Here is a 25742-nt window from a genome sequence, read left to right as displayed (position 1 = left end):
GTTTGTTACGTGGATTATTGTAACGGGAATGTAGTTCATCGAAGGAATTGTGTGTGCTATCCGGACTGCGCCCTGCGGTCTGGGATAGTTGAGCCTTCATTTGTGTTAAGCGAACGTCGTGCCTATGTCACAAATGAGTAGGCGTTGTTCCCATGATACGCGAACGGAGTGCCTATGTCATGTGGATGTCGTTGTTGTTCTGTAAGGTCAGTGTGGCCGAGGCAGGATGGTTGTGTTATCCCAAGATGAACTACCGTAGGCGTAGTGTTGTAATACGAGAAAAGGCGTACGAGGACGTACGATTGTCAGTATGGCCGTGTTAGACGTAACTTTTGATTTAATATTTTTGTGGATAAATAGTTGTCAATATAGTTGTCACTGTTTCCTGTCCGAACATGCTTAGCTGTCGAATACTATAAATTGCCACTTTCCTTTGACTCGTGGCGCATTCGTACGAATCGTGCCTAGGGGCTCGGACGTTGTTTATACGACGTTCGACCCAACTACCTTCACTTTGCTAATAGTCGTTGACTTGCTGCGTTTTGTTATCAACTACCTACATCAATTAGGTAGCTGTGTAGAATCGCAGTACATTCTTATTACATTCAAACTAATATTTAACCCGGCCTCGCGTGATATTTCTTACATCTAATAAATACGACCTACTTTAATAAAAAGTACTGGAAATAGTTCAAATTAAAAGCAAATCAAACGAAATACATTTATTTGACAATGAACAGCAAAATGACGGTAGAAATAAATGGGCAGAGGTTCCGCGATAATGTGCGCGCGAGTAGCAGACGAAATGGACGACTCCGCCGCTCGTTCGTTGTTATAAAGGCGCGCCGCACCGCGGTGAGGAAGGCGCGGGGGGTGGCCTTCCGGATTTTACTCCAACACGGCCTCTCCTGACGGGGCAGCGTCCTCGCTGCCTTCAGTGGCAGCTGCAGCTCGTGTGGAAGGGCCAGCTTCGCAGTCTTCAGCGTAATGATGTGCATCGTAACCTGTAGTATACAAAAAAAACGACATTGAAAAAAAAATACATGCAAATGAGGAAAGCTGAACCGGAAAACCGAACCGTGTAACAAACTTTACACAAACATTAACACTAGCACACGTGGCTATTACATACACAGGCTTTACACGGATCTGTTCCAGTGTAACCAAATACCATTAAATGTGTGCGCAACCAGGCTTTACATTGGTCTACAAAGGTCAACCCAGATACCTATTCAGTAGGCTTTACACAGGTCCCTAATCGGTGGGCCCACCGATGTCACCCAGATACCTACTTACAACAGGCCTTACACAGGTCCCTAGTCGGCGCGTCCGCCAACGTCACCCAGATGCCTACTTACAACAGGCCTTACACAGGTCCCTAGTTGACGCGTCCGCCAACGTCACCCAGATGCCTAGGTAGCACAACAGAGGTGCAATACCAAAAGGTCACCCCGATGCCATGCGCACCAGGCCTTATTCGGGTCTATTCCAACAACCAGTACAAATAACAAAAATACTCCTTATCATACTAACATTCAAAAAATCCAGCACAGGTATCCGGCGTCCACTCGCCGCGCCACAATACCATGTACCCAGCCGCCGCGTGACTAGTTTTCCCATAGAAACCAACTAGTAGTTTTAGTTCGTATCTATCGTTAGGCAGTATTTTGTATAGGCATCTACCATTATTAGCACATATTTATAGCCATCAGATTCGCTAAGCGGTCCAAGAACATCCGCATGTACGGTATCAAAAGGTACATGATTCTTATGCCAAGATGAAATCGGTTGTAACGATGCTCTTGCTACTTGTTTATGTGAAATGCAGACAACGCAATGACATATATTTAGTGATGAACTTTCGCATTCCCGGAAACCAAAAATGTTTGAGAATCAAATCAATTGTTTTGTCTATACCTATGTGCTCATGTTCGTCGTGGAAGACGCGCAACAAGCTCAAACGAAATGCCTTTGGAACAAAACATAAATACCGAGTTTCCTCACCCGTTATGTCATACTTGTAATATAAAAGATCGTTACGTTTTACGTACCGGCTACTATCTAATTCCCCATTGCTTAATTTTTCTAACAAATTTAGAGTCTACTCGTCACCTGACTGGACTACTTGTGCCCAATTTAGCGGTTTATCAACTGCGTGAATCAAGTTAATCGGATTCCTACTTAAGTAATCCACGTGTGACATAAGTACCCCTTTGTGGTATTCTAAAGTGAAATCAAAGTCCTGCATGTAAACATTTTTTGTTAAGTCATTTTTAAAGCGTTGCAATCAGTTAAGATTTTAAAATGTTTACCTAGGTACTAAATATTGACGAAAATGCTTAACGTTACTTGGTTTTGGAGATCTAAAGCTTCAATATTATACTCGCTCGGTCGTACCTGACCTTTGCACTTCACTATCTGTAACAGTAGTGGTCGCTGTACCGCTTAAAAAAAAATATTGAATATTTGGCAAGTATGTTGATTAATTTTTCTTTACTTACACCGGTAACGGGGGTATTGATTTAAATAAATGACGTCATCAAATCTACCTGCCTAACTTCCGAAACGATTGAGCTACTGTGTACTATGCGTTGAGAATCACGAGTCCTAATATAAGCTACTCCTTTTAAATAAACGTCCGTACCAATTATGTATTACGGGAACATTAAGTGAACATTTTTGCACAATATAGAAATCAACTTCCAAAGTAATACCATTCAACTCAACCGGTAAGGTTACAAAATAATTAGAAAAAAACTTCCTTACCTCCAAGTCCCCGTAATACCTGGTACGTCGGTTTCCCCTGAGTACTTCACTAATTCTGTGGACAATAACGAAACACATGAACACTATCAATTAAAATATCAACCGGTATACCTAAAATCACACCAGTAATTATGTCATTATTTTTCGTAATACCCACATTTTAGGAACAAAAATTAACGTTACTTTTATTTCTAGAATTATCAACCCTTTCTTTCGTGTAACATTTGTCTTCGGTATGCCCTATCTTTTTGCAAAATGTGCATCTCAGCGGTGATTCAGACGTAGGCTGTTTTTTAATGTTAGAATCAAAAGTCAACTTTGGTTTTTTCGAACATTCACTCTTTGTATGACCGAATTGGTTACATTCATAACACTTAGTTAACTTAGAATCGAAATATTTACGTTTCAAAGAAAACTGATTAGAATTTTGATTTCTACTAATACGATCATTATTATCGGCATTGTTATTCGGCTTTCTAAATTGTGGCGCTAATGTCGGCTTAACAAAATTTGACAAAAATTCGACTATGTTCTCGGAAGTTAATTTTGCGTTTGCAGCAGCGGCACGAACGTGTGGGTCAACAACACCGCGTATAATTATCGCTGTTAGAAGTGTATCATTTAGGCCTTTAACAATACGCAATTTTAACAATGACCTTCGAGCATATTCTGCATAAGTTGAAAATCTATCAGATTCCGTTTTCATCACATCGTATAAAATGTTCGCGATGTCGATATTGCGTGGACACAAAGCTTTTAACTCTAACTTAAAAGTGGACCACGTGCGGACAGTACTTGTCCATCGGCTCAGCCAGGTACGAGCTTCACCCTTTAAACAGTTTCCTACCCGCGCGAGACATTCTGCGTCATCCCAACGATTTATTTTTAAGGCTTTATCGACCTCGTCACACCACGTATCGACCTCATGAACACTAGGATCGAAATCAGAAACAAAATATTGGTTTGATCTCACCGGGAATGACATCAGCGCTGTCAGAAAGTTCTCGGCTGCCGATTTCATATCGCTCTGCATAGTGGCCTCGGTGGTGGTGGTCGTCGTAACAGGGGTAGAAGTGGGGGCGGCAGGTGCTGTTGGTACTGGCGTTGGTGCAGGTGGAGTGGCGCCGATGTGGCCGTCAAGTAATGATGACCGCACTGCCGACGTCGCGGACGGCGGCGTCGCGACACCCATCGTCTCGATAGGGCGCACCACAGCTTGGTCCATGTCCGCAGAAACAGCTTGAGGCTCCGCGCTGCTACGATCTTCGAGAGCCTGTAATCTCTTCAAAATCTCGTCCAAAGGATTAGTAGTTGGAGGAGACGGTGATCGTTGTCTCCTCCTAGTGCTATGCCTTTTGTTCGCTGGCATGATCGCGAAACTCTCTGCCCAAATACGTTAGATAAGAAAAAAAAAATAATAATCAGAATGGTTTCGGTGGCATAAAGCCCTCGAATCCCACTTCTGATCTAATAAATACGACCTACTTTAATAAAAAGTACTGGAAATAGTTCAAATTAAAAGCAAATCAAACGAAATACATTTATTTGACAATGAACAGCAAAATGACGGTAGAAATAAATGGGCAGAGGTTCCGCGATAATGTGCGCGCGAGTAGCAGACGAAATGGACGACTCCGCCGCTCGTTCGTTGTTATAAAGGCGCGCCGCACCGCGGTGAGGAAGGCGCGGGGGGTGGCCTTCCGGATTTTACTCCAACACTACCTTTACCTTTTAACATCCTATGAAGTATGCAATTAAAATACTGCAATTAATAATATCCCATGCTCATCTTATATTGTAACTAATGAAAATAGCAACGTCAACGACCCAGTAATGTTAAAAATATCGTAACGATATCTTGCAACCGTACCTTACGTGATTTAGTGGCAATAAAGGTGTGTATTTGTAAATGCACTCGCTGATTGTGTTCTACAGTGACCGAACCATTGTTTCTTCAATCCCAAGTTATGGTCCATCTAAATTGGATACACCGCAAATGCTTTTATCGCTCGAAATTTGTTTTTGTTATTGTGTAAGGATATAAATATGAAATAACTTTTATATATTACATTATATATTATATGGAAGCTATAATTTCAGATGTAGGTACTTATGACATTATTTTTTATATTTATATTATCAACATAAAAATGGTCTGTATCTTTTAAATTTAAAGTTAGTAAAAAAGTTATCTCTCTGTCTTCTTTTTTGAAAAACGCGTTAAAAATCATAGTTTATGCGAACACACATTTCTTTACCTGTTTGTGAACTATTGCAGTAACAATATTACCTTCAATCACGTCCAATATAAACCTTCATCAATTAATAAACAAAATACGCAGTGTAATTCGTGTATTAATACATACAGACGTAATAAGATTCCCATGCCTCGCAAGCATTTCCGTGGAAGCGTCCGCAAAAAGCGACCGCGCAACCCGAAGCACCATTGAATACAAAATTATAAATTTAAAGTAGACCGCTCGTTAAAACATCGAACGATTGTCTCCCGATCGCGATTACAATACAGCGTTTAAATATTTTGTCAATATACAATTTTAATTCTGCCAATCTGAATTGGTGAGCGGAATGTCAATCAATGCATTAAATTTCAGTTTATTATGCATTTGAGTTTCATTATCGTTCGCTGATTTTGTAAAAACATTGAACGGATTATTGTTTTATTTACTTTTTAATTACGTTCAATTCCCTTTTGTTTTGGTAGTGATAGTATATTAAGTTAAATATTTAAATTTTAAAAGAGCAACTACCTATGTTGTTCCCATTCGGTGGTAAATTATTATTTTTCTGTATTTTGACTATTCAAAAGCTATGAATAACTAGCTGTTCCCCGTGGTTTCACCCGCATTGCTCCGCTCCTGTTGGTCTTAGCGTGATGATGTATAACCTTCCTCGATAAATGGGCTATCTAACACCGAAAGAATTTTTCAAATCGGACCAGTACCTAGTTCCTGAGATTAGCGCGTTCAAACAAACAAACAAACTCTTCAGCTTTATAATATTAGTATAGCTGATATAGCATAATATAATAAAATCTTAGAAAATTCAAAACTGTATAATGAATATTTTTTTAAAGAATACTTGGGGCGTGATTTACAATAGATACCGAAGCAAAAATACAGTTCTTTGACTGCGCGGGCGAAGCCGCGGGTGGAAAGCTAGTGAATAAATAAATGTTTGAAATTGAGTGTTCAGTTAAATGCTCTGAGTTATTTCACAGATTGGTTTCAGTAGTATAACGTAACCTAAAGTAGTCTTATTACGACTCTTTTACATTGTTTGTTTTATTATGTTACTAGATTTCCGCCCGCGGCTTCGCCCGCGTTTGCAAAGGAAAACCCGCATAGTTCCCGATCCCGTGGGATTTCCGGGATAAAAACTATCCTATGTGTTAATCCAAGTTACCCTCTATATGTGTGCTAAATTTCATTGTAATCGGTTCAGTAGTTTTTACGTGAAAGAGTAACAAACATCCATACATCCATACATCCATACAAACTTTCGCCTTTATATATTAAGAAGATTAAGATTAAGATAAGATAAGATATTAGATATTAGATATTAGATTTGGCATAGCTTCGCTTATTTTTACGGCGTACAATAAAGTGTTTATTGTTATTAAGCCAATATCAACATTCAACATCTTCCGTCTGCCCTACTGTCATAGCAGATGAGAACAGTATTATAAAAATATCAGTCGGGGTTCTTTTGCCGCATTGGTAACTGTGTGTATCTCTTGATAGTAAATAATACAATTTAACTCTGAAAATATCAATAATTGTTGTTTTTTAATGTCCTATAATTTCTATGTATAATTTCTATGGATGATACAGGTTTAACAGAAATGGTCCATCCATTCATCCATCTCTCTTTAAAGGCCACGAAAAGTACTAAGATCTGTCTACTAAGATACTTTAAACCTATTTAAGATAATTATTAAATTGTCAAAACAAAACAAATTTTAAATATTAGCAGCCACAAGACACTAGCTTTTAAATAAGAAAAGAATCATCGAAATGGGTTCAAGTCGAAAGTACATAGGCATAAAATACAGTCGGTTTGATCTCTTTTTTGAAGTCGGTTAAAAACAAATTAAAATCTCCAAATCGACAAACGTATCAAAATTGCGTCCAGATCTTGCAACTGTTGATAACAGGACGATTATATAAGAGGTCACTCACCCATACTGTTTTGTTTCACCAAGATATCTGTACTCGTCGCAAAATTGTTTTGTTCATTAATTTTTATGGCCACTTTATGTGGATTCTTTGGAGTGGAAAGACAACGAATAACTGCGTCTGATTATGAAGTAGCTGTTATGATTGAATTGTGAATTGTTGGTATCCTATATTTGTGAATGAATTGGTACAATATATTTTTAGTAAATAATACAATTTAACTTTCAAAATATCAATAGTTTTAGATGCAATGACTTTGTTAGAAAATATAGCCGTGCGAGTTGAGACATCATATAAATATTGTAGGTACATGGTATTTGGAAAGGGGAAGATAAATTTGTGATAATATCTTTCTGAGCTTAAGACAAATCGAAAAGAAGCGTTTCTGGCGGGTATTTCTCCGCTTGTGTCCTACGTCTGCCCAATTTTTGTCTTCTTTGCAATAGGTGCATTTCAGAGTTATAGAAGTAGGGAAGTAAAAATATTTTTTATTACTTAATATTTGAAAACTATTTTTGCGATAGATTTTATACAGTACCATTTTTATTCCTTAAAACATTATTTTAATACATTTCGTGATTTAAAAAATATATTGGCATTACAGTTTCCAGTAAAATAGATTTCAAATTTTAATCCTTACTAACTTTGTACTAAAATGATAAGGTACATTTGCAAAAACTAAATTTATTTGCTGACGCTACCAACACGGGTGGGTATCGGGATCGCATAATGCGAAACCGGTTAAAGCCCACCAATGCGTTTTCAATGCCGCCGCAAACGGCACTAACATATGCTTAAGTATAAAAAGGTGAATTTACTGTCGCCCACGCTGTAACACCATCCTTTTACATCCACAAACGATTTACAACCTTGTTATATTTGTAATAAAGTTCATTATCGAATATCAAAATTCTTTCGATATGGCAGAAAAATTCGATAGGTTGTATTAAGATGAGGGCCGTCGATACTTCGATCCAGTTAAGGCGAAGTTAGTGATAAATATTAAATTATAATCGACGTTTACGTGTTTTTATTAGTACACGCTTATCAGATTGATTATTTGTTTGTTGACGTTATTAATTGCAATGTATATGGTTTTCATTAGCATTGAAAAGCTGTTTTGTTTTGCTGATGATTCAAAATGATATAATGCATTAATAATTTAATATCATAATGTTAATTTTTAATACGTAGACTGTTTTTTATGTCTATGATAAAAATATTATTATGGTTTTGGCTAATAATAATCGACAAATAGTTTGAAACGTTTATCATTTATTTAGGAGTCGTGATATTATGGATCATACCAACGTACGTATTTATTGATTACTAATTATACGGGAATGGAGATGATGCACAGCGAATTAATATTAAACGTTTTTTAATAGTAAATATTAACATAGATTACATAAAATGTGGAGAGAATCTAATATTTTAATATCTAATATATTATATTATAAAGGCGAAAGTTTGTAAGGATGTATGGATGTATGGATGTATGGATGTTTGTTACTCTTTCACGTAAAAACTACTGAACCGATTACAATGAAATTTAGCACACATATAGAGGGTAACTTGGATTAACACATAGGATAGTTTTTATCCCGGAAATCCCACGGGAACGGGAACTATGCGGGTTTTCCTTTGCAAACGCGGGCGAAGCCGCGGGCGGAAATCTAGTATATATATTATAAAGGCGAAAGTTTGTAAGGATGTATGGATGTATGGATGTATGGATGTTTGTTACTCTTTCACGTAAAAACTACTGAACCGATTACAATGAAATTTAGCACACATATAGAGGGTAACTTGGATTAACACATTGGATAGTTTTTATCCCGGAAATCCCACGGGAACGGGAACTATGCGGGTTTTCCTTTGCAAACGCGGGCGAAGCCGCGGGCGGAAATCTAGTAAATAATAAATAAGCTTATTCATACAATAAATAATAAGCATCAATATGAATGAATAGGTACATTTCCTATGAACTACTTCGTCTATTTTCATTTAGTGTTTAATTATTTAAATTAAACACAAATTGAAAATAGACGAAGTAGTGAAGCGTAACTTTGTTTAATTAAAACTAAATTAATTATGCAATTCTTCAGAATGACCCTCTGATATTATTAGACCATGGTCAAGTTATTTTAATTTGATGTGGTGTTGATAGTTTATCTAAGCATTAGAAAGAAAATTTATTTTAATCTTATTTGATTTAGATACTCTACAGCAGCGTTTCCCAACCTGGGGTCCGCGGACCCTAGGGGTCTGCGAGCATTTCCCAGAGGGTGCGCAGACAAATCAAGAAAACGAAACGAAGCCTTAGTGACCAGACTATTCTGACGGCCGGACTTTGTATTTTTCAGTTTTAAGATGGAATAATCTGTCAAGGGATGGGTGGCTAAGCTATTCATACAAAAACGCTGCAAGAAATCAATTAATTTTTAAAATAATATAGATTGACTTATGTGAATAAGTTTTTTTGGGGGTCCGCTGATAATGGTAAGGTGGCGCTAGGGGTCCGCCCACAGACATGTATCAAGATAGACTAAGCGAGTGTATGTACTTCCCGTGTCCAAACTAAGATTATGAAACTTACTTGACGCTGGCCTACACTCAGTCCGCGCTTGCAGTTCGCCAAGGAAAGACGTGAAGCTGAATAAAGTAAAATGCCGAATTACGCCGTTATAAACTGTAGAAACTCCACAGCTGTGAGTGGCCGAGTTAGCAGAGATGTTTCCTTTCACCGGTAAGTAATTTTCTAATTAGAATATGCACTATTTATTTTAAAATCAAATAAAGAATATCTGTGGAAAACGATCGTGACAAACACGGATACCAAATCATACGAAATGATTCGGAATACATTGCGGCTTTTACTTGGCACGGTAAAGATCGAGTCGTATGATAACAAGCAATGAATAGCGTCTTCTCATTTTTCTGTTCTCATTTTTCTGTCCAATTTTGTGGTTAGTGATGTTCATTTGATGCAACAGTTCTCGATTCTAATCGATTTTATAATCGAACAGAAAAATGATAATTTGAAGGAGCAATTTTTCAGAAAAAAAGGCATAGATTTTTTTTGTTATTTAATACGACTTGACCTAGAACTTTTAAGTATTTTAATACAAAGGTACTAAAAATAAATATTATGACATGGACGCCATTAGTTAAAGTGTCATCTTGGGAGTTTATTAAGAAAACTCCTTATTGCTTAGACTATGTTTGTTTTTTCAGTTTTCCAAGTAACCCGAACATAAAAGAAAAATGGATTGATGCAACGGGACATAAAGATTGATTGATTGACAGTTTCATTACTTTCTTTCGATGGCCTCTCTAGTACGTAGTACACGGTAACTCAATGGGCATATGTAAGAAAAAGCTAAAACACATTAGTTTACTTGTTAGAATATTAAAAGGTTTATAAATTTATTTTATCATTCCCCTGTCTATGGTAATTATCATTTTTCTGTCTTGAATCGATTTAGTAATCGGTTACGATTCATTTATTTAATTACCTCTTAGACATAGATCTAGTTTGATCTGATTTCTTTCGATTTACTTCGATGGGATAGGACGATACTAGAATCGCCGCGCGAGTGGCGTCCTAATCGATTTAGCGTAAAATGAAATTACCCTCACTAAAAAGCGCTCGTGACGTCATAACGCGTCAAGGTCAGTACAAAAAATATGACACGCTTGGTTTTCATACAGATCGCGGTACTTGCGTAGTCTATCTATGTCTGTGGGTCCGCCTTTGGAAAAGGTTGGGAAAGGCTGCTCTACAGTTAATAAAGTTACTTACCTTTTAAATAGATACCTATTTCATGTCAAAATAATAATGAAACTATAACAGTGTGTTCGATACCTGAAAGAATAGATTTTAATAAATACGGTTCGTAATACAGCTTACCTTATGACCACGGAGAAAGACATAAGGTACTTTTCTTCGTGATAAGAAAACATCAAGGGCGTGAAATAGGTAGTGGAAAGTGTTTGTATGTCACGCGATAAATGCGTTATAAATATTGATAAGTTGATATTTCCTAAAGTACACTTACCAAATCCATACTAATATTATAAATGCGAAAGTAACTCTGTCTGTCTGTCTGTTACTCAATCACGCCTTAACTACTAAACCAATTTGCATGAAATTTGGTATAGAGATATTTTGATATCCGAGAAAGGACATAGGCTACTTTTTATCCCAGGAAATAGGATAGGTTTTATCCCGGAAATCCCACGGGAACGGGAACTATGCGAGTTTTTCTTAGACTGCGCGGGCGAAGCTGCGGGTGGAAAGCTAGTTAATAATATATTATTAAAATTATTAAGGACAGATAGATAAGAAGGTATATTTTCATTAGTTTCACGTCTATATAGCAAAGTCGCTTCCTGTATGTATACTAAGTTATTTAAAAGTATAAAACAGATTTTGATGCAGTTTTTTTAATAGATAGAGTGATTCAAGAGTTAAAGTAATATCACTACATAGTATAAAACAAAGTCGCTTTCTCTGTCCCTATTTCCCTATGTCCCTTTGTATGCTTAAATCTTTAAAACTACGCAACGGATTTTGATGCGGTTTTTTTTTAATAGATAGAGTGATTCAAGAGGAAGGTTTTAGTATATAATATATTAGGTTTTAGACAAAGCGGGCGAAGTAGACATGCGCAAAACAGTACGTCAAATAGTAATGCAACATCACGCATCTCTTCCACGGAAGTGATATTACTCCGTAACATCACACATTACCCGATCGATTTTTAATGAAATGATGACATTAATAATATTATAATGTTTATATTATATTAATGGTGATATGTGAAGTATTACAGATCATAATATTGAAAAATAGCAATAATAACTGCAATACTTATTAGTTATTACATATCGTAAAATTACAATTTAAGTAAATATTTAAAAAATGTAGTTGATTTTCCTTCATACTTGGCCACGTACTTTATGTTGTTTGTTAATAATTGTAATGAACGCAAGCAAATGTAAAACAAACAAAAAAAAGTGAGTGATGCGAGTGATGTTTGTAACTGATGCGTAATGCGTGATGTTGCATTACGTGTCAAAGTGATATTACTTTTGTACTATTACACGCATTACCTACCCATGTCTAGGGCGAAGCCGCGGGCGGTAAGCTAGTTGTCAATAAAATACTTTTTTCTCTCATATCATGAAACATTACGTCATCGCCACATTAAATTATCGATAAACGCCTACATTAATCGTGTGCAAACATTTTTCAAGCCTGTAATTATACCTTTATTTATGAGCTGAGATTAAATACGCGACGATTTTGGGCGTAGCACAAAAATCAGTTATCGATGAAGATAACAATATTTATTTGGAACGAAATTATTATCTTTCGTTTTATTTATTGTTCTTGTATATTCTTAAGGATAAACCTTGATTTGTTTTATGTTGTGTTTCAGAATTATTAGGTACAGACGTTGTCCTGTCTGACTAGCGCAAATCGTTAAGTTTAAATAGCCGTCAAGTTTTCGCATTTTCTTTAATTTAGGCGCTTGCGGTTTTCTTTGAGATCCTTTTCCTGACAATGACAAACACATCAAATTAAGAATTATTGAAATCGGTCCAGAAGTTTACGTGAGATGATTGTTGTTGTGTGAGGGTACCTAATAGGTTTTTTTTATAATGTAGAGATTATTGGATATTGTTAAAATTGATTGTGTTTAAGCTTATTTGGCTTTTAACGTTTCTTTAATCTTTCTTAATCTGTACAAAAACATCGTGTGAGCAAACCACAACCTACAAAGAAAACTATTAACTTCACAAAACATAATTGCTTATAACATCCAGATCATTTCCATACTCTAGATAGACCGAAATATGTCTTAGTGCAGTCAGTTAACTTGATTTATGGCACAGCTGGTCTGAAGTGAATTTCAAGTTAGATGTGCCTTGTGGAACGAATTGCTCTGATTCTGAGCGAGTGACAATGTTGGGGGTTTGCGTTTCATAAGATAACAAATTGCTGAAACATTTCAATTAATATCTATATATATAAAAGAAAGTCGTGTTAGTTACTCCACTTATAACTCAAGAACGGCTGAACTGATTTAGCTGAAAATTGGCAGGGAGGTAGTTTAGAGCCAGGAGAAGGACATAGTATACTAAATATGTACCATGGGCGAAGCCGGGGCGGAACACTAGTATTAATATAAAAACGTATGTAGAGCACACATAACTATAAATAAATTAGTAAAGAAATCTTTATTGAAATATATTTATACATTAATTAATGGACGACTAACACCATAATCAGAATGGATGAAGTAGATATAAAAAAACGTATGTAGAGAGCACACATCACTTTAAATAAATAAATGAATAAAAGAGCCTTTAAGATTAATGAAAGACTCAAATTTAATCCAAAAATAACAGTTAGATTAATTTATTGAATGCATATTGAATAGAAGATTGTTAATAACTCATACATAAATAAACTAGTAATACCAAAGAAGTATAATGTAACATTTGTAAAAACCTCAAGTAAAGCTTATTATTTTTTTTGACAATCAATTTTAACATCCACTATTTAACAATTCCTTTATATTCAAGAAATAACGTAATTCTTAATTAGCGGTTCCTTTCTTGGTTTTACACTTATATTTACAAAGCTAAATAAATATTAAGCTCGAAAACTTGCAAAAAAGTGTCAATAACAAAACACTTACCAAACCGCTAATTAAAATATATATACCTTATTTACTAAGCTGTGTAATTTATTTACAGATCCAGACCACAAAGCTGTTTCCTTATTAGAAAAATAAGAAACATTTTAATAAATAACATCAATGTAAGGGACATGTCCTCAAGAATTAATTAAAACTTGAACTCGAAAATGAAATTTCGCCCACATTGAGTTTATGCAAATATTAAGTGAACTCATTAGTAGCGTTTCGGTTGCTTAATGTCTTAATTTGAATTTCGAGTTTCGATAAAAATTACTTGAGTTATGCGGGGAGCACACTGGGCGTATATTTCACGAAATTATGAGGTTTTCTGTATACACAGATATTAACGAAATAAGCACATCGGAAGTTTAATTTCTGGATTAGTAAATGCAAGATTTATCAAATATTTCACAACAGGTTTATGTGGAGGCGTAATTATTTCCTCAAATAAATTACTTACTTCAACGGCGCAACGACCCAAAGTGGATCTTGGTCTCCGACACCGAAAGTTTTCAGGTTTCGCGCCAAAGCACCCTGGTGTTGATTCTTCTATTCGAAGAATGTTTCATAAATAAATTATAATTTATATATTCTTTAGTCTTCTTGAATACAATCCCCTACTTCATTCTAATATAAGTGTCATTAGTCATAACAATTAGGTATGTGGGTAAGTAAATGATGCATAAATCAGAAATATTAAATCATGAAAAATGTGTTAATTACAAAATAAACTTGAATAAAAATTCACAATAGATTATATTATCCTCTATAATCTTTCACATTGCCAATTTTCACCCAGCTCCATGCTACTAACTATTCATGCGTAATTTAATAACAAACAAACATCTCTCTCAGTGTGCCCCCAACCTTACTAGTGTAATGCAGTAGCCCTGTTTACGAAGCATTTCGCCCACCATTTTGGGAACTGAAAACAGGTCCTGCCACGTCTTAATTAAGTTTATCGTATACGTAATTGGAGCATCGACAAAGCATTTATTTTATATCCATTTCGCCCACTGAATTGCATTTTAATTTTTTTATGCAACTAACAATGTTTGCTTGATTGTGTTAAACTTATTAGAGTAGTGTTATGTATGTGAATGTTTATTTTAGCAGCCTCGATTGGAATGTAGTTCATTTATAAATATTTAATTGAATGTGCAACTAATAATTATTAATAGATTGTGAAAGATTTTCTTGTGAGAAGAGATAAAACATAGAGCTTAAAATTGTGATATTATTTAAGAAATTACAATTAGTAATTCCTACAACTAATACACAAAATTTCAAATTTTACTTAATTAATATATCCAATATAATATTCGTGCAGATAATATAAATTGTCTTTTTATTACATTTACAGGCTTATTGAGTTCACAAGATTAATTCCAATCCATTCAATAGTTTTGGTGCGAAACGCATCCAAAGCATGATTTTACAGAACTTAACCCGTTATAATATTATTATATATAGTACTAGCAATGCCCTGCGGTTTCATCCGCATAGATAGCGATATCGTTACAACTTACAGTGAAAAGTCTACTACTTATAGGTCGGACTATAGGTTTAATTTTTAATCACATGATAATCACCTTTACCCCGTCCCGCACTACGGCCTTTTTTTTTTTGTTTTAGTGGGGAAATCTTTCATAGATACCCACGGCCTCCGGGGGAGGGGCCGTGGGTTATGTCGGATTCCTACCGACCAAAACCCCACTGTGTTCCGTCAAGACGCATATTGGTAGAATTCCTCCATGACCCCCGCACCTACTATTTTCTGTAGATTGACACTTTTAAAAATTCGTTATATCTTTTGAATGGAATATCCAATTCTTTTCATTTAAAAAGTATTTTGCTGGTATTGAAACAGTCTATAATAAAACATCATTAAATGGGATAAGGATTAATATATGTGTATCGATAACATGGTTTGATTACTGTCGGCACTTCTATTTACTTTGAAAACGTAAAAAAGTTGTTGTAGTAACATAACTACTGAAGATGGACATATGGTATCGCGGACTTTCTTGTAAATATTGATCCATTCTATAATACCGTAGAACATTTTTTTGTTCTATCTTCAATAGATTCCGCAGCGCACGCGATGACAGATTTTTTATTGAGGATTTTTTTACACCTTGGGTTTCATTATTGCATTTTTGGTAAGGATCTCTAATTTTTTTGAAAATGCAATATAGCCTATGTTGCTCAGTAAAGATGCAGCTTTCTAATGGTGAAAGAATTTTTGAAATCGGTCCAGTAGTTTTTGCGTGAAAACCATACATACATACATACATACATACATACATACTTACAAACTTTTCCTCTTTATAATATTAGTATAGATAGACTATAGACATATGTACATTGTGTACTGATTTATTTTGATTTAAATTACTTCAATTTAACATTGAAAATTTATTTAATATGTTTTTTCTGACCGTACTATGTTAGAGATAATATTATAATGTTAACGCACAGGATGCAGAATTACATATTAAGTTATTTTCTGTACTTAAGTGCCGTGTAGAGATGCCAAAGTTGTCTATCAAGTGTCACTGATATACATCCTTAATTGAATGATTTTATACCTTTTAAATTTAACATTGTATACGTTTAAAGAGAATTAAATAATTCTACGTTATTGAATAACTAATTAACTTTTGTAGTTAATTAACTAAATAATTCGCTCTGCGAATATTATACTATACTAGCTGTGCCCTGCGGTTTTACCCGCAGTGCTCCGCTCCTGTTGGTCTTAGCGTGATGATATATAGCTTTCCTCGATAAATAGGCTATCTAACACCGAAATAATTTTTCAAATCCGACCAGTAGATCCTGATATAAGCGCGTTCAAACAAAGAAACAGTATAGTATCGTATAGTATCAGGTAAAATGTATTACATTTAACAAAGCATCAAATTAAATAATTACCTACCTTAACAAGTGCCTTGGACAAATTTAAAAATTCTGTTAGTAATTAAATCTACTTTACTTTTGATAAAACCATATCTCTTCCACTTTCTTATTTCCCCAACAACGGAAGCTTACCGTCAAGTGATCATAATTTTATACAAAATATTGATATTTGATCATTAAAAGGGAAGCTAAGCGATGTCCAATTAATTAAAAGCAATCGTGGTTGCCACAGCTGCCATTAATCAAGAGATCGGGCTGATAGCAAGGACAGTGAGAGCACGGGGTTTGTTCCACTTGGGACTAAAATATGTGATAATAATATTTAAACATTTAAAAAATGCTTTAAAACCGTCAAATTATTCGTTCAAATCAAGGTTCAAATGGATTATTTAAAACGTGACGTGATCGTATGTAAATAAATGATAAGAACTTACTTTTGATTTTAATAAGAACTTACTTTTGAGTTGCTTGTTGTCGCAGGGCAGAGCTTTTGCTATTAAAACGGGAATATTATTTTATATTTAATATTTTCTTGTTTAAGTACGAACTTTACTATTCTGAAATATGTGAGATGTAACGTCTATCGTCTATCGTAAATGTAATATTATCTGTCGTTTTTTCGCGATTACATCTTCTATCAATAGCCAAGAGGCAGTCAACTATTACTCTAACGTACGCACGTTATGAGTTCAAATTTAAATTCCCTCATTTTCTTCTCCTATTTAAACATCATTTGAAACGTTTTTCTTTCTAAAAATAAATACTGTAATCTGCAACCTGCTAAAAAAGCAAGAGCCAAGTGGAAACCCCTTTATTCTAGTAGCTCGCGGCCAAATGAATATGTAGGTAAGTACTTATAATGTATAAGGGAACTATCATTAGCAAATGAGAAAGATTAGACCATGTTTATTGGGTAGTAGCTGCCTGCTGTGTTACGTAGGAAGGCTTACAGGTTGTGGTTAGCTTCCTTGTAAATGCTATCAATTGCAGTCAATACAGGAAGTTTTTTAGAAAGAAAGGAAGAAAGAATTATTTAGGACAGGTTGTGAATAAAAAACCGCTTTGTAGATGCTATCATTATTCAGTTAATGCAGGAAGTATTTTAGACAGAAAGCATTTATTTCAACACACAGCAATAACATTATAAATTAGTAGGAGAAAATTGTATAAATAGTACAAACATATGTGTGGTTTGCGTGCAAAAAGTTTGGTGATTATGACGTAATAATTAAATTACGTTGTTACAGACTAATATGTTTATAAGGATGGATGTAAGTATTATTTTGTCAATCTTTCACAAAAAAACTACTGAAGAGATTTGGATAAAACTTTACAGTATTTAAGTACATCAGAATACGAATGATCTCTATCTCTTCTGTTTCGTCAAATAAATTTTCTTTCTTCTTCTTCCTTAAAGTTTTCCCCTTTTTATATCTTCCCCTTTACCGAAATAATAACCTATATTCATTCCGAATATTTGAATATAATCATGTTCAGAGCTGTCAGTTTTGTGGATTCCCATAATCATAGGATTATCTCGTACAATATTACCTAAAGCTAATTGAATCGCTTACGTTAATATATTATAAACGACGAATGTATTAGCCGTGTATCGATGAAGATTAGTCATTTGATTAATTAGTTCGCTTTTAATAAAACTAATTGCAATTTTGTAATTAATTATGCTTTATAATAAAAAATCTTACGGTTTTGAAAGATGATTACAGCGAGTTCTGTGATTTACGTCTTTATTACTTATTTAAATCAATAATATTATACTAGTAATGTTAATAAATACAAAAATTTAAAAATTCTTTCAAATAAAAAAGAATCATCAAATTCGGTTCGCCAATCGAAAGTTCAATCGAAAACATTCTCAAAAAATATATTCGAATTTTGAATATCCCCTTTTTTGAAGTCAGTTGAAAAGCTTAATAAAAAAACATTTTTTATTTATTTATTTATTTATTTACTCTTTATTGTACATCATATTACAATGAAAGTACATAAAACAAAACCATTTAAAATGTACAAACGGCGGCCTTATGGCTCAAAGCCATCTCTGCCAGGCAACCTTCAGGCAAAGGACAAATTATAACTTAAGGTAGCCAATAAGCAATAATAACGTTAAAAAAAGAAAAGAAAAAAAAAAAAAAAACTGAATTAAAACAAAGCATAATACATAAAACACTATATGTATATATCTACAATATAATATATACATATACAGTATATATACCTACATAAACATACTAAACATATATTATACTAAATATATTATTCATACATACTTATTGAATATATTACATACATAATTACATAAACATAATATACATAGACAGTACTTATATAGATAGATAATAGTCTTTCAGCATCTTTTTAAACGATCCTAACGTCTGGGCGCGTCGAATCGGTTCCGGAAGGGCATTCCATAAGCGGATTGCAGATACCGTAAACGATGTACCGTATAATTTAGTGCCATGCACAGGGAAACGAAGAAGAAAGTTATTAGAGGAACGGAGTGTGTAGGAGTCGGAAGCAAGATAGTGGAAATTGGATTTTAGGTAGCTAGGAGTACAGGGATTAAAAAGGATGGAATAGAGGAGATGGAGAGTGTGAGCATTCCGACGCAGTCGGATAGGTAACCACTTGAGTTTCTTGCGAAACTCAGACACATGGTCAAATTTGCGAAGACCAAATATAAACCTGATGCAGAAGTTTTGCAATCGCTCAAGTTTATTGAGCTGATCTTCGCTGAGGTTCGTGTAGCAAGAGTCCGCGTAGTCTAAGAGGGGAAGGAGAAGGGATTGAGCTAGCATAACTTTGGTGGGTATAGGCAAGAAATGACTTAACCGCTTTAAAGAGCTAGCTGCTCCAAATACTCTTTTGCTGACAGTTTTAACTTGTGGCACCCAAGAAAGAACCTCATCGAAAGTTATACCGAGATTTTTTACATTCGAACTATAAGGTATGACAATTCCATCCAATTGCACGGGGGGTAAATCGGCGCAGTTAATTTTTGAGCGAAGATGTGGGCTTCCAATTATAATAACTTGGCTTTTGTTAGGGTTGATCTGTAGGCCAAAAAGTGTACTCCAATTACTTATGGAAGCTAAATCAGCGTTTGTCACTCTTATAGCCTCCGGTAGAGACCCTGCATCTGAATGGGTGTAAATTTGAAGATCATCTGCATACATATGGTAGAGAGACGTTATATGAGGAGTCAAGGAGTTTATAAAAATGGCAAAGAGAAGTGGAGACAACACGCCACCCTGAGGTACTCCAGCAACAATATTACACCACGATGAAAATTGATCATCATACATAATACGCTGCCGTCGACCAGTCAGGTAACTACGAAACCAATCAATTGCCGCAGGAGAGATATTAATAGACTTTAGCAGACTCAGCAGGATTTCAAAGTCAACGGAGTTAAAGGCATGACTGAAGTCCAACAAAGTTAATACGGTGAGCTGCTGCTTGTCCATACTTAAGCGAATATCGTCGGCGACTTTGACTAAGGCAGTTACCGTGCTATGACCAGGACGGAAGCCGGATTGGTAAGGGCTAAGGATATTGTTACTGTACAAGAACTGGCTTAACTGTTTATGAATTAAGCGTTCCAGTACTTTGGACAGAAAGGGTAGGATGGAAATGGGACGATACTCATTGAAGGATGTTGGATTATTCTTTTTAGGTAAAGGGATAACATGAGCATCTTTCCAAATGGTAGGGAAGCTGTGGGATGAAATTGAAAAGTTCAGGATGTGAGTAATGATTGGAACGATGATATCAAGGATAGGAATGATCATATCACGGCAAATGGAGTCGGTGCCAACGGCCTTCGAAGATATAGACAAGATAATCTTCTTAACATCAGCTACGGCGAATTGAGTGAAAGTAAACGGGGGATAGTTAGGAGTTGGAAGACTAGAAATATGATTTATACTTATTTGATTATTGAAATTAGGAATTGAATTATACGAACAAAAGAAGCTATTAAGGTTATTAACGTTAAGGTCGGATGGTAGCTGATGACTATTATTTTTCCCAACTCCTAATGATTTAAGAAATTTCCAGACATGTTGGGGGTCGCCGTTTTCGACCGAATCATGGATATGGCGTCGTTGTGCATCCCTACACATAGTATTGCAGTGATTTCGAATATTCTTATATTTTTCACGATTTGCATCAGATTTGCAGGATCTCAATTTAGCTTTAGCGCGATTTTTCTTCTTCATCAAAAGTCTGATTTCGGGAGTTAACCAAGGTGATGGCGCGTGCTTTAATTTAACTGGCCTAAGTGGTGCATACCTATCATATAACTGAGTTATTAGGAAATTAAAGTTCTGCACCTTTTCGTCAATCGATTCAGCGTTTTTGACAGACAACCAATTAATATTGCGGGCATCATCACTAAGTCGCTCTATGTCTATACCACCAAAGTTACGACGCAAAACGGTTACTTTCTTAGCACGGGGCAACTGGATATTATAGGAGAGAAAAATAAGGTCGTGATAGGAAAAAGAGACAGCTGGGAATTGCCCGTGCGTAGGAACATGATTAGGATTCGACACAAACATTAAGTCTAAGAGGGAAGGAGTAGAGTTCGGAAAGAAGTGTGTTGCTTTTAAAGGTAGACAATGTAAATTAAAGGAATCAGTGATAGAAAGGAGTTTAGAGCTACGCGAATCTTGTTTTAATAAACACGTGTTAAAATCTCCCATCAAAATAACGTGACTATATAAAGGAATGTGTTCATCAAGAGTGTTTTCAAAGTAGTTGAAGAAATTAGTAGTTAGAGAAGGACTGTAGAAAACACCCAGAAGAACTTTTGTATGAAGCAAAGAAATTTCGATGAGAAGATGTTCCGCCGCATCGGACGGAGGAGGTTGAGGTGAAGAGCTAATAACAGTGAAGGGAATGTGTGATCGTAAGTATATAGCCACACCCCCACCACCCCGCCCGACACGGTCGTTACGAATTAAGTGAAAACCAGGAAGATTATAGAAGGAAGAAGGGAGACTAGGTTTGAGCCAAGACTCGGACACCAGGATAGCGTGAAGATTTGCGCAGTCAAAAGAGACCAGCATATCAGAAAAGTGCGCCGGAATGCTCTGAGCGTTTATGTGAACGATGTTAAAATTTTGGGGGTATGAGGAGAATTCGGAAGAAATTGAGGAACTGATAGAAGGAAAAGATGCATCGTAAAAATTATCGCCACTGCACGAGCTACCAGACGATGAAATGGATAGAAATTCATCAGAGCTACTATTTAAACTGCTAAAAGACATTCTATAAAATAAAATAAAAATATATAACTATATATTATATTATAATATATATAAATATAATTATATATATAAAATATTATATAATATTTTATAATATATAAATATTATTATATAAAATAAAATAAAAATATATAACTATATATTATATTATTTTTTATTCTTATTCAAAATTTAAAAGCACAATGAAATGAAATACATCATCCTCATATTAAAGTCACGAAACCAAGTCAATCCTATTTAATTCGACACATCCGTTTTCATTTAATAACTTCATTCCTTACGCATTATTAAGTTGACATACAGATAAGTACTTTTTAATCCTTTGAATTAAACCGCGATGTATATTCATACTGTTATTATTATAAAATGATTTGCATATAAACTTAATCGACCATGATTTTTCACTTATAATACCACAAGAGCTTCAAAATTATCGGGTATTTTCCGATAGGTTCGTTGCAAACAAATGAAGGAGTCAAGTTTTTAGTCAAGGTTAAAAAATCACGAGCGCGAAGCGCGAGTGATTTTTCATGAAAAACTTGACGACTTTATTTGTTTGCAGGGAACCTTGAGGGAAATGCCAGATAATTTTGAAGCTCGTGTGCTATTCGGGAGATTATTTTTCCGTCCCAAATGTCGGCCAATAATTTCACAATTGAATTGAACCTGTCAGTTTGACGTCAACGACCAGAGAAAATTTTCAAAAATTATCATAATACCATGTAGGTTGTACCACGTGACGTCGAATGGTGCAATTCTATTGGTCGATATTTGGGTCGGAAAAATAATCAACACAATTATTTATTATGCATCGTATTATTCGATTTAAAATAATTAAAATACCTACTTGTAAAATTTACAAAATTCGATGACAATAATGATTGTAGTATATTAGTTTAATCATGTACATTTTCTATTTTAGAAAAAAATTATATTACTTTTAGAATGTTAATTTACAAAAAGTTGTCGAGAATGTTCTCAAGAAGTTATAAGTTTGTAACTAAAAACAAACAGCCTGTATAAACTATAGGGTCAATCTTAAACAACATTTTTGTAAACAACACACAGCACATCGCTTTCAAAGGGTTTCCGAGTAAACACCTAAATCAATAAACGGTACCTGCTCACAATAAAGTTATAAATCAAGCGGTGAGCGCTGAATAAAATCGCTTATATCTCGCTTATCGGCCGATCGCCTCCTCCGTAATATACGACGATAGAGGTTGTACAGGGTGTGTTTATTTTTTAATTCTATGAATATAGTACTAAAAAATTTGGAAAATCCAAAAGTGCACGCCTCATATTTTTTTTTAATAAATATTTATTAATTATTATTTTTGTTTATTTAATAACAATTAAACCACATCGAATCAGACCCTGAAAAATGAAAGGGTTCTATTCCTGAGCATACTCAAGCGTAAGAGAAAAAAAAAGACTCGATTAGTAAAGTATTTCGGTCGCTATCGTATTAACAAGAAAAAGGATCCGCACATACAGACACACGGACGTCCAAGACAGAACTTTTTTAAACTGTTTTTTAACTAGTTTAAATAACAAAAATGACATCAAAAATATCATGAACGTTAAAAATAGTGTTTTTTCTTAATATGTGTGTGTATGTATTATCTTACAAGTGCAATGTATGATACATAAAGACATTTTAAGTTTGAAAAATCAGATGTTTTGCGCGAAGTGACAGTAGTACCCACCTCAACGCTTCGCTTATGAGGCGTGCAATAAATATAATTTATATTTTTCAATAAATTCCTTCTAAATTTTCCAATTTAATTTACTAGTTAAACATGTTACTACTTATAAAATATTTTTTATCAAATTGATTTATCTAAATTTAAAAATATGTAGTGATGTCTTCATAATATTAATATGTTCATACAATGTTAACATTACCCGCGAACTCTAATAAATATGCAAATAATAATAGGTATTGCTATTTAAATCAACTTCATCTCAGAAGGAGAAGAAACAAGAATATATTATGTAGTTTGCTTCTAAATTATTTAAATGTTAGTTTCCGCAGTAGTGAATCAAATTAATCATGAATTAATTTAATTAACAGGCAAATACGCCAGAAACAATTCACTAAAATCTAAAAATATCTCATTTACCGTTACAAAATTACCATCACAAGATACCGATAATTGCGCCGTCATAAACCGTTCTATTCCTAAAGAGGAGTAGCTACTTCATAAAATACAGCAGCTAAGTACACTTCATAAAGCAAACTAAAAGCCAGCTATACACGGCCTTTCACGAGGCGACAATTTTGTCGGTTCATTTCAAAAACTAATAAATTTTCACAACATCCTGTATAAGTCGCTTGCAGGCTCTAACACTGAGAATGTATTTAATGTACCTTTGGAGGAAATTTTTGTGATACATCGCTCTCTCTTGGCTTTTAATAAAACATGTATTTGCTAGTAGACAGGTCGAAATTATTATACTTACTCGTATTAGTAACATGTATTCGCCGTGTTTATATGGAGCAGCAATTAGGTTAGTAAAAATATTTTCTGATGATCTTCTAGCTTCTTGGAATAACACTACCTTCTTATTTTTTCGCGTTTAATCCTAGGTAATATTTGTATACGTAGTATATTATTATTAGTATGTGGTAATATTTATATTGTTAAATACCTAATTTGATTAGGTATTTAACCATCTAACAGTGAGTAATAAAAGCTCTCCTAGATAATAAAAACAACATAACAATTACAATTGAAGTAAAGTTATCCGTATTTTAAGCTATCTTTCTGACCTGATCTCTGATAAAAATTGGTCGCACGAGAAACCAAGTATACGGGTTTTTAAAACATGTATTACTTGGCTTACATACGACTCTGGGATCTCACTCTACCAAACAATATATGACTAAAATTCAAAGATAGAGTTGTCAATCACTTGCATAAAACTGATATATCATTTGATCACATTTCTCCTGAAAAATTCCAAAATGTCATCCCGGAACTCGCACTTTTTGATCACGGATAGGCCTTTTGAGCTACGTACAAACAGAATCAGATCTTTCTTTGTATCTACATTCTACATACTGCCTTCAGGCTACGTCATGTGTTTTGTTCGTAAGATTTGATACTCTTTGTGTTTAGTATTGTGAAATGATATCGAGTAGGAAATAGTATAAGACTAGGGGATGTGTATATGTAGATGTATATTTATAACTAGCTGTGCCCCGCGGTTTCACCCGCATTGCTCCGCTCATGTTGGTCTTAGCGTGATGATATATTATATCATATATATAGCCTTTCTCGATAAATGGGCTATCCAACATCGAAATTACTTTTCAAACTGGACCAGTAGTTTCTGAGATTAGCGCGTTCAAACAAACAAACAAACTCTTCAGCTTTATAATATCTATTAGTATAGATGTAAGCTTGCAACTTGCTCCAGTTATACACTGGGCAAGTGGCCACATGTGGCCCATGAGCCTCTGTCTGTCTACAAACATACAAGTTAAGTACTTCTACTTCATTTTTATATAGATAAATTTGAGTATTTTTAATAACAGGCCCCGGAACCACAGACACAATAGAAAATCTATTGTGTCTGGGACCGATCGGGCCGCTTGGGGCGCTTGGGGAAATATTCTAACAGAAATGCTAAGAAATGTTCTCAATGAATAGTTTTCTTTAACACAAAGTTAATTCATGCATACACCCCCGCTATCAAATAGGACCCTACCACACCTACGCTACAGGAATCAATTTGACTCCTGAAGGAAAATAATGTTACTTAAAAATTCTAGAAGAATGAATAAACAATTTCCTTAGAGCCTCAAAGAGATAAGCAGAAACTTGAATATTTATTATATACGTCAA

At 34.7% G+C, this 25742-nt stretch overlaps 1 protein-coding gene across 3 annotated transcripts; it reads right to left on the bottom strand.

Annotated features, from left to right (window-relative positions):
* Window positions 1-707: 707 nt before the first annotated feature.
* LOC149480659 (uncharacterized) lies at window positions 708-4481 on the bottom strand. Of its 3 annotated transcripts, XM_089706966.1 has the most exons (3): window positions 4306-4481; window positions 1534-4149; window positions 708-1004 (listed from the first exon to the last, which is right to left on the bottom strand). In XM_089706966.1, exon 2 carries the CDS (start codon window positions 4133-4135, stop codon window positions 2927-2929), a length of 1209 nt encoding a protein of 402 aa, XP_089563092.1. In that variant the 5' UTR covers window positions 4136-4149; window positions 4306-4481; the 3' UTR covers window positions 708-1004; window positions 1534-2926. The 3 variants fall into 3 exon arrangements, with proteins under 3 accessions (XP_089563092.1, XP_089563091.1, XP_089563093.1); XM_089706965.1 differs by having other exon boundaries at window positions 1534-4481; XM_089706967.1 differs by having other exon boundaries at window positions 2767-4481.
* Between the last annotated feature and the right edge of the window lie 21261 nt (window positions 4482-25742).

Source organism: Colias philodice, chromosome 18 (assembly GCF_061535455.1).
Source record: "Colias philodice isolate Cphi_HAF_F1 chromosome 18, ilColPhil1 Martin Lab GWU primary, whole genome shotgun sequence".
Taxonomy (NCBI): Eukaryota; Metazoa; Arthropoda; class Insecta; order Lepidoptera; family Pieridae; genus Colias; species Colias philodice.
Note: the sequence above shows the minus strand (reverse complement) of the source record. Positions and strands in the feature narration are given on the sequence as shown.

Excerpts from the sequence above, each read along its gene's own strand:
- LOC149480659 (XM_089706965.1), bottom strand. The coding sequence starts at position 4,135 with ATGCCAGCGAACAAAAGGCATAGCACTAGGAGGAGACAACGATCACCG.